Source organism: Sardina pilchardus, chromosome 21 (genome assembly GCF_963854185.1).
Source record: "Sardina pilchardus chromosome 21, fSarPil1.1, whole genome shotgun sequence".
In the NCBI taxonomy this organism is placed as follows: Eukaryota; Metazoa; Chordata; class Actinopteri; order Clupeiformes; family Clupeidae; genus Sardina; species Sardina pilchardus.
This window is the reverse complement of record NC_085014.1, coordinates 7,739,125-7,749,677: the sequence shown is the minus strand read 5'-3', so window position 1 is coordinate 7,749,677 and position 10,553 is coordinate 7,739,125. Positions and strand designations below refer to the sequence as shown.

Here is a 10,553-nt window from a genome sequence, read left to right as displayed (position 1 = left end):
GCAGTGGTATAAGCGGGATAATCAACTCCGCGCCCTGTGCGTTTCTAGGAAAATAATGCACTTATCGAAGTGTCCGCCTGCGGCGTCGGGTCCTTATTACCACTTCGAACGTGCATTATTTTCCTATAAACGCACGGCGCGTCGTTGATTATCCCTTACCTGTTGTCTTACAGAACATATAGCCCTTTTGTAATATTAAGTAGGTTGCATAAAATGTAAACTTTAAAAGTCACTTTCAACTTCTCTCTTACACACTTCGTACAGTTCAGGAATCTTACTGCTGAAATGCGTGCCGGAGGGGATATTGAAGCGATGATCGAGAACATTTATCATGTAGCGAAATCCCATACCCAAAACCACCGTATAGGCAGGGCATCATGTCTTTTCCTATGAACACGCCAATCGCATTCGTTATGTCTTTGTGTTTTTGGGAATTATAGGAATATTGTTGCCGAAAGGCTGCAGCAATGGATGGTTGGGTTTTCGGTGGCAAACTAGCTCTCCGTGCTGCTCCACTTAAGGTTACAGCCGGGTGATGATGGCGCAAATGGGCCGACATGTTGGATGTGTTACCTTTATTAGGTGATCGTTGTGAAGCAGTGCTTGCACACTGTGCTTTGTTTACTGACGGTCTTTTTGACTTGTTCGTAGGCTAGGCTACTTCGAATGTCGCCATGATCGTGCAGCCGCCGGTAAAGTTTGTTTCTTCTCACATGACTCCTTCATTTGCATTTCAACGTGCTTATTGGGTCTTGGGAAATTCAGTAAAATTCTGATTGGTTGTTGCAAGGTTGACGAGAGGCAAGCTGAACAGTCAGAGAAAACTCATCCCCCGGGTCCTAAGCACTCCTTGCTATCGCTCCCAGGCTACGCGCGTGCAATAACCTTGTATTAAATAAAAAGTTTAATGTCGCGTATACCGAAATATTGCGGTTTAGGTGAGTCTATTGAACCGAACAGGCCAAACCGAACGGTTCAATAAATTATTGAAAACCGTTGCATCCCTAACACACACACACATACACACACACATACACCAGGGTGCGCAGGAGAGGCTCCGTCAATGGGGGTGAGCGCACACACACACACACACACACACACACACACACACGCACCCCCTCTCACCCAACTCCTTGCCCACTATGCCACACACACACACACACACACACACACACACACATGTACATAGACACACCTCATCTTACTTCACCTCACCTTCGTAAAAGCTTCCTTGAGGAAAACACACACACACACACACACACACACACACACATACACACCATTTCACCTCTGAGTCATCTTCCCTGGAGGTCATTTTTAACGGGGGTGAGGCTGAAATTCCCACCTCACCCCATATTCTGCTAGCCACATGTCTCTCTGCTAGCTTCACCTCACCCCATATTCTACTAGTCACATGTCTCTCTGCTAGCTTCACCTCACCCCATATTCTACTAGCCAAATGTCTCTCTGCTAGCTTCACCTCACCCCATATTCTACTAGCCACATGTCTCTCTGCTAGCTTCACCTCACCCCATATTCTACTAGCCACATGTCTCTCTGCTAGCTTCACCTCACCCCATATTATACTAGCCACATGTCTCTCTGCTAGCTTCACCTCACCCCATATTCTACTAGCCACATGTCTCTCTGCTAGCTTCACCTCACCCCATATTCTACTAGCCACATGTCTCTCTGCTAGCTTCACCTCACCCCATATTCTACTAGCCACATGTCTCTCTGCTAGCTTCACTTCATGGCCACATGTCTCTCTGCTAGCTTCACCTCACCCCATATTCTACTAGCCACATGTCTCTCTGCTAGCTTCACTTCATGGCCACATGTCTCTCTGCTAGCTTCACTTCATGGCTGCCGTACTGATTTTGGGTGGCTCTGCTGGTGACGGACTTCTCCCCGTGAACGCCTGAGGACTGTTCTGTTAAAGGCCATTTATCTGTGATTGAATAAACGGATCTGGAGAAGCCACAGCTGCTGAACTCCCTCTCTCCTCTCTCTCGGGGCTGGGTGCAGAACACACACACACACACACACACACACACCCCTGCAGTCCCTGGGGTCATCCACGACACATATATACACACACACACACACACACACTCAGCTGAGACGAGAGGAGGTGTGATGCGATTCTCGTGGTCCGACGGTCGCTTGGACACGTGCCAGCGTCCAGAGAGGGATGCTGGGAAGCATAAAAGAGTCCAGTGTGTGTGTGTGTGTGTGTGTCCGGCCGTCAGTGGCCGCTAACTCGCTTTATTCTGACGTCAATGGCAGCTCGGTGCCAGAAGGGCTTCCTTTCACAGTAGGGCAGATGTGCAGCGTCAGCGATATACCCTAAAGTATTATGGGCTGGACTGGACTGGAGCGCGTCAAGACAACCGACGGAGGGAATGCATCGACTTCATGCGTCACGCCGTGTAGCAGACTGCAGTAGTCATAAACACAATGAATGATGCTTCATTGATCCTGAGGGACATGCTGTGCTGTTGCCTGCTCTAACTGATAAATGATCATCAAAAGTTAAAGTGTTAAAGGTGTGAAAAGTGGTGGACATACATATTGAATTTGTGTGTGTGTATGTGTGTGTACTTTCAGAGGCAACTAACCATGACACGAGTAAAGGCTCCAAGCCCAATGGGAAGCTGGAGGAGGCGGTTGACACGGTTACCAGTCCGCCCCGCACCACCCTCCTGGACACCATCTTCTCCCCCGTCTTCAACTACTTCTCCCCCGCAAACAAGAACGGTGAGTCCCACGAGGCGGAGAGGGAGGGAGAGAGGGGGAGAGGGGGAGAGAGCATCACCTCATGCACAGACACATACCCAATTCCAGTGACGGGCAACAGCCAAGCTACTCCAATATCTTTGCTGCTTGATTGCCATTGACCTCTGAAGTTCGCCTACAAAAAAGCATCTTTGCCCAAATAAGGAGATCCGGTATCTTGAGATTTTTTCTATGGGAAAATAACATGGGGATTTTCAATTATCGCACCTGTTAAACTCTCGCGGGGATGATGACATTGGAAATGCAGACGTTTTTCGCTACACAGTTTTGTCCACTGCCATCTAGTGGTACTGTGATCTTCGGTAGGTGAAGATGGCACACTTTGATTTTTGCTACCCCTGAGCTAACTTACCATGCAACTTGTCATAGGCAGTTAGCTTCAATTAACTCCTGGATCTCCTTATATGGACAAAGATGGCAGCTTTGGATCCTTTTTGTAGGCGAACTTCAGAGTTCTATTGGTTCATATGTGAGTTTTGTTCTGCATGTTGCCTGTCAGGGCCTGCTGATGCCATGTGCATGGATTAAAGTTTTCCGTCATATGACGGATTTCCGTCAACCGGAGGCGCTAGGTCAATCATGAGATTGATGCAGATCCGGGGAGAAAATATTTGGGGGGGGGGATGCGGCGCGACCTCCCTTGCAAGCTGCAGTGATGGTTACACCTCTTGTTGAACCCTGTTTTGTGATAGGCCTGTGTTTTAGCCTATGTTAAAATCTTCGTTGTGCGCAAAATAAATAAATAAATAAATGCGGTCGTGCAACTGCGTTGATGAACATTAGGCTACTACTAGGCTACTACTATTAGGCTGCTGCTGCTACTACTACTAATAATAATCATCATCATCATCATAATGATACAATAATAAACGAGAGAAAGGCCAATTGAAACAGATGAAAGAACAGTCTTGATTTATAGCCTACTTTGGAGCCGCATGCTTAACATTGCCTACTAGGCGTTTGTAGGACAAGCGTTGCAGAAGTTCAGGAAAGCTGTCGTTTTTTCGGTTTAATTAGTCTATGATTTGGGCTAATTATTCTTCATAAAAGTAAAATGAAAATAAACAGTAGTTTCGCCAGTTGTAATAGTAAGCTATAGAATAGCTTCAGGACAGACATCCACGCACTAGCTGCGCAAAGTTCTGCGTTGTTTGCGATGACTTCTTGTCCGCACTTGCTAGTTCCCCGATCTCATCAAATTAGACTACTTAGAGGTCGGCAGTGTTGGGGAGCTTAAAGATGAATAGTCAAAAAGAACATGGCTATAGCCTACTTTCGGTCATTATTAATATTAATAGAGTCGGGTGCGCCCGAAACGCAGAGACAGACAACGGAAAAGTGTGTGTCTGCGCCACGCCACTATTAGGCTATCCTACTGTTTAGTTTAACTGCTAATTTCTCTAAAAATAATTATAATAAGCCAACAAGGTTAATTTATACAATTCAAAAGGATCCAGTAGCTTAGGCTATGTCTATACAGTTTGCCTAATTTGTCTTCTTCAAAGAGAAAGTCGTAGGTCCGTTTCCAAGAAACGAAACTTTTATATTAGGAGTCCTATGACTGACGCGTGTTCTTATAAAAACGTATTGTCTTCCAGTTAATATTCTTGGATGTTTATTGTAACAAACAGCACAGTTCTCATACAATTGACACGACCAACACGGTCAGAAATACCGTGGAACTCCTAACATTTCTGCCGTGCATCACGTTCTCCAACAACTAAAACGTCTTAAAGCGACATGCACCTTTAATTAAACAACATGTCACCTACAGTAATCACACTAAGTAAAGTTACACCAAATTATATCCTGACATCAGCAAACATCAGAATTCTTTAGCATATTACATTTCAAATCAATTATTCCAAATCTTCAATAACAGAGGCCTATCTGACGGTTAACCTATGGCTGTGAGTTTTAATTGTTTTCATGCATGTCTGGTGAGGAATGTTTTGGAGACATACATGCATTTTAGGCATAATGCTGGCCCTAATCTCTGATTGAAAATGCACAGAATTTATGCATTTACATAACAGTATTTAATAAATTTTCTCAGGGGTGACAGTGACTCCCCCCAACCCCCTATTTTTTTTTGGGGGGGAGGGGGGGGCAACGGGCTATGGCCGGCCCTCGGAGCACTCTTAATAAGCAACAGTGTGCAGTATTGAATAGCTAGGCCTACTTTAAAATGTGTTACTTGTAAACGGAGGGTACAATTAGTCTGTATGGCCCTATTTTATGTAGGTCTGCGCTAAGGCCCTTTGATTTGCCTCACTTGCGTGTGTCAATTTTTTTTTTTTTTTTTTGGACAAAAAAATTTCAGTCAGATGAGTTTTTTTCACTTTAATCCATGCATGTGCTGTTGCGTTACCTGTGCTTACCCCCCTCTCTTCTTCCTCCTCCTTCTATTCTCACATCCTCCCTCTCTCCTCTCCTCTACTCTATTCTACTCTCATCTTTCCTCACTCCCCCCCCCCCCCCCCCCCCCAGGCACGTCTGGCTCTGACTCCCCGGACCAGGCGGTGGAGGCGGAGGAGATCGTGAAGGCCCTGGACATGGAGCAGGGCGAGGAGACGCCCACCAGCACCGCTACCTCCGCAGAGCTCGTCCGAGCGCCCCTCTACACCCCCACCCCCGACCCCGCCCCCGCCGATGCTGACGCCGACCCCCCCGCCGACCTGCACCCACCCCCCCTCCGGCCCCCGCCGCCCGCAGACGAGCCCCCTGTGGAGGCCGAACCTGCCGTAGACGCGGACTTGCCCCCCCTCACAGGTGAGAACCCCACCCCATTTTCCTTGACAGTGGTCTGTTATACTTAGCAATCGAGAAATATCAGACCTCCGAACACTGGGTAGGCCCATTCATTCTCTCCCTTTCTTTACACCTCTCTCCCTCTCTTACTCTCTCTCTATCTCTCTCCCCCCCTCTCCCTCTCTCCCTCCCCCCCCCCCTTCTCTCTCTCTCCCCCCCTCTCCCTCTCTCTCTCTCTCTCCCCCTCTCCCTCTCCAGCCCCGGACACAGTTCCGGAGGTGGCCTATGTGGAGGTCCCTGCCACCGTCCCAGCAGAGGCTTCCTACGAGGAGGACTGGGAGGTCTTTGACCCGTGAGTACAAACGCACACACACACACTTACTTTCTGTCTTTCTTTTTTTCTTTCTTTCTTTCTCTCTCTACATTCTTTCACACTGCTTGAGTACATTTTAAGAATTTGAGAATGACAGTTAACAAGTAGATCATGCTTGTTTATATCTGTCGTTCTTGCATCCAGTGCTTGTCTCTCTGTGTATGTTAACAGCAAGTGTGTGTGTGGGTGTGTGTGTGGGTGTGTCCTCTGTAGGTATTTCTTTAGAATTTGAGAATAACCGTTAACAAGTAGATCATGCTCATTAGGATCTGTCGTTCTTGCATCCAGTGCTTGTCTCTCAGTGTATGTTAACAGTGTGTGTGTGTGTGTGTGTGTGTGTGTGTGTGTGTGTGTGTGTGTCTCCTCTGTAGGTATTTCTTCATTAAGCACGTGCCCCCTCTGACGGAGGAGCAGCTGACCCGTAAGCCGGCGCTGCCCCTGAAGACCCGCAGCACGCCAGAGTTCTCCCTGGTGCTCGACCTGGTGAGGGGGGACTGGACTGGGACTGGGCTGGGCTGGACTGGGACTGGGTGGTTGGGCCTAGTTGGGTCGGGTCTGGTTGAGTTGGGTTGGGCCTAGTTGTGTTGGGCCTGGTTAGGTTGGTTGAGCACTGGTTGGGCCTATTTGGGTCGGGTCTGGTTGAGTTGGGTTGGGCCTAGTTGTGTTGGGCCTGGTTAGGTTGGTTGAGTACTGGTTGGGCCTATTTGGGTCGGGTCTGGTTGAGTTGGGTTGGGTCTAGTTGGGTTGATTTCTCCGAGGCCTGTACAACACTCTGGGCACATGTAGTGGACCTTGGAGTCATCTTACCTTTCTCTCACCCGGTTCCATGAAAGGAGGAATGGAGGAATGAAGGAAGGAAGGATATAAGGAAGGGTCCGTATATCCTTCCTTCCCTCATCCCCCTCTTTCCTCCCTTCCTTCCTCCACCCCTCTCTCCTTCATCCCCCCCCTCCCTCCCTCCATAGTGTGTAGGGCTGTGTGATGCTGCACTTTATGAATGGGGGAAGCAGCTCCGCCACTGTCCCCTGCTACAGTTCTCAGCCCCTGCGGAATGCAGATTGATCCCAGTGTGCTTTGATCCCTCCCCGTATAAATAACTGTTAACTACAGCAGTAATTTACGGGGTGCCTCCGCTGAGTACTTCCTTTCCTCGTTATAATGGCGTTCTGCCACCTTTTGCCCACTTGACTCCGTGCCAGAGACACCCAGAATTGTGACGTGGGGCTAAATTTAAAGCGGTGATGTCCTGCCCGACGGACAGATTTATTACGATGCACCTGTGTGTGTGTGTGTGTGTGTGTGTGTGTGTGTGTGTGTGTGTGTAGATGTGACGTGTGGTCTAGTTATGTGGTGGGTGGGAGTGTAAAATATATTTGTATTCAGTCAGAGCATGGCGAACAGGCGTTCATTCAGATATGTCTGCTCCTAGATATAGCGTGTGTGTATAAGTGTGTGTAACACATTGCATTTCTGCTCCGTGTTGTGTTTGCAGGATGAGACGCTAGTACATTGTAGCCTAAACGAGCTGGAGGACGCAGCACTCACCTTTCCTGTCCTCTTCCAAGACGTTATATACCAGGTACACACACACACACACACACACACACACACACACACACACACACACACACACACACACACACACACACACACACACACACACACACAGTGTAAACCTCTTACTCATGCTGGACTCATTCAGCACACATTCCTCTTATGACCACTAGAGGGCGATGGCGCTGCATGAACGCCCCATCCCACTGAATGACCTTGAGCCATCTCAGGGACTCCCATTGGTAATGCTTCAGTGAGTCTGTGATGCTCCATGTAATTCAGACTAGTTAAGTTAGATTGATATGGCTAATCGTTTAGACTTGCCTGATAAGGACTGTAGCCAATGGCAAGGAATATTCTAGGGAGGCTGGTGTCCTTTGTGAAGATTATCAATAAGGATCTGCCTTGGAGAATATGTCTGATTTCTCTCCGGTGTGAACAACAAGGCCTCAGGGTGTGCAAGGCAGGTGTTGTAGATATGTGGAATCTGCTGTCTGCAGCAGAGAGTGGACAGGGCTGTTTTGTGGAGGTGACGTTGAGGTGTGTGTGTCTGTGTTTTGTGTCGTCTGTGTACAGGTGTATGTGCGGTTGAGGCCGTTCTTTCGGGAGTTCCTGGAGCGGATGTCACAGATTTATGAGGTAAGGGTTCCTGTCTTTACTCACGCCACAACACCCTTTGTGTGTTTGTGTGTTTGTGTGTTTTTGTGTTGTATTTGTTGTGTGTGTGTGTGTGTGTGTGTGTGTTTTTGTATTGAATTTTCTTAGGGCAGAAGGTTCTCTCAATCCACAACACCCTTTGTTTGTTCGAGTGTTTGTTTGCCTGATTTTGATTTGTATGTTTAGCACACTTTGTTGTGTATTTCATTGTCTTAGGGCTTAAAGTTCTTAAGAACTGTGCTTGGGCAAGGCTATATACGACTGGAAAATAATTATAATATACAAACGCCTTTGATGTGTTCTCAACTTCAGGCCCAGAAAGGCTCCTTTCCTGTAAGCCCTGATCCCTCTTATCCCATATGTGTTAATGATTCATGTGCGTTCTGTCTCCTGTAGATCATCCTCTTCACGGCCTCTAAGAAGGTGTACGCAGACAAACTGCTCAACATCCTCGACCCCAAGAAACAGCTGGTTAGGTTAGTATTCCTCTCCTCTCCTCTCCTCTCTCCTCCTATCTTTCTGTCTTTCTCTCTCTCTCTCTCTCTCTCCTCTCCTCGGCGTCAAGCGCTCCCCCCAGGCCCCTTGCTGCCGCTTTGTCCCTCGGCAGGTCGTGACTAAACACCGGGTCTGTCGGCGAGGTGTTATCAGATGGTGTTGACCCCATCCTGGACTGTGTGTGTGTGTCAGTCTCCGGGTAACCTGACCCTGCCCCACCTTTGGCCTTTTACGTGCCAGGAGATGATGTTACAGTCCAGAGTGTGAGAATGATGAATGATTGCGTGCGTGTGTGTGTGTGTGTGTGTGTGTGTGTGTTCAGGGTGTCCTGCTCCATGCTCGGTGTGAATTATTCATCTCCTTCCTAAGATTTGTGCTGATTGATTGAGCTTGTCCCGGTTCCTTTCCTCTGCCTCGTCCGCTCCTGCGCGCTTACGTGCCGTTTTATTGATCTACTAACAGGCCTCTAGCTCAGTCAACACACATGGACAGCACATACACACACACACACGTGTGTAAAGTGATGCCATTGTGATAAATTGATATATTGATATCAGTGATTGAAGATTAACGACTAATCATTTCCCCGAAGGACCTGAACCAGTTGTTTTATTGTATGCAGTAGAGCTGACAGTCATAATCCACTTGTGTTATGTTGGAGTTATAATCCAGTTGTTTTATGTTGGAGTAATAATCCAGTTGTGTTATATTAGAGTAATAATCCAGTTGGGCTATATTAGAGTAATAATCCAGTTGTGTTATGTTGGAGTAATAATCCAGTTGTGTTATGTTGGAGTAATAATCCAGTTGTGTTATATTAGAGTAATAGTCCAGTTATGTTGGAGTGTGCAGTAGAGCTGGTAGTGAGAGTAATAATCCAGTTGCCTGGAATGGATTAACATCTGAACGGCATCTTGAACAGATTTGATGACCTGACAGGACTGGATCGCAGTAGTAGTCCAGTGCCATGCTGCTGCTGTTCACTCCCAGTCCAGTTCTTGCTGTATTTCCAGATTGTCTCTTCATCCGCCCTTTTCCCAGCGTGTTTCATCTCTCTCTCTCTCTCGTCCTGGCAGACACCGGTTGTTTCGGGAGCACTGTGTGTGCGTGCAGGGGAACTACATCAAAGACCTGAACATCCTCGGTAGGGACCTGTCCAAGACCATCATCATCGATAACTCCCCGCAGGCCTTCGCATACCAGGTGAGCCAGTAGACTCAAACGTTGCTTACCAGATGAGCCAGTAGACTCACCTCTGCTCCTCAAATCGCTCCCCTCTCTCCTGTCCCGCCAATTACTTTTGTGCACCCAAAAAGCGTTAATGTGTCTTCCGCTACGTTGTGAACTTCCCTGGCTTTTATTGTAATTTGGGCCTGACAACAGTTTCCATAAACTATACATCGCCGTGTTACACAGCACACATTAGCTGTATGGTAGCCAGGAGCTTAGATTGATCCAACCTTACGACACAACTCGATAGCCAAAATTGTTTCAAATGAATTGTGCTATTAATCTTTTAATCTGCTAAAGTGTAACTGTGTTGATGTTTTTGTGTGGATGGTGAGGCGGCCAATTAGACTGACAGACAGTCATTAGTTGGTGTTAATGGCTGCAGGCTAGGGGTTCTTGTTTCTCAATGTGTGTGTGTGTGTGTGCGTGTGTGCGTGCGTGCATTCCCAACAGCTGTCTAATGGCATCCCGATCGAGAGTTGGTTCATGGACAGGAATGACTGCGAGCTTCAGAAGTTGGTTCCTTTCTTGGAGAAACTAGTTGAGCTGGTGAGTGTACTCAAGTGTGGCTTAACTGTGACTGACACACACACACACACACACACACACACACACACACACACACAGAGAGCAAGAGAAGCAAGAAGATGAGGTCACTCGCCCTGTTTTTAATGTCCTAAACCCATACTATGTC

At 47.5% G+C, this 10,553-nt stretch overlaps 1 protein-coding gene across 1 annotated transcript in view; it reads left to right on the top strand.

Annotated features, from left to right (window-relative positions):
* The window catches only part of ctdspl2b (CTD (carboxy-terminal domain, RNA polymerase II, polypeptide A) small phosphatase like 2b), a 28,125-nt gene that overhangs the window by 14,505 nt on the left and 3,067 nt on the right, over positions 1-10,553 (top strand). The window contains exons 4-12 of the mRNA XM_062524041.1: positions 2,611-2,760; positions 5,290-5,571; positions 5,809-5,902; positions 6,295-6,406; positions 7,416-7,502; positions 8,054-8,116; positions 8,531-8,610; positions 9,706-9,832; positions 10,313-10,408. Of these exons, the coding sequence (XP_062380025.1) occupies positions 2,611-2,760; positions 5,290-5,571; positions 5,809-5,902; positions 6,295-6,406; positions 7,416-7,502; positions 8,054-8,116; positions 8,531-8,610; positions 9,706-9,832; positions 10,313-10,408 (1,091 nt within the window). The remainder of the gene's footprint in view (positions 1-2,610; positions 2,761-5,289; positions 5,572-5,808; positions 5,903-6,294; positions 6,407-7,415; positions 7,503-8,053; positions 8,117-8,530; positions 8,611-9,705; positions 9,833-10,312; positions 10,409-10,553) is intronic.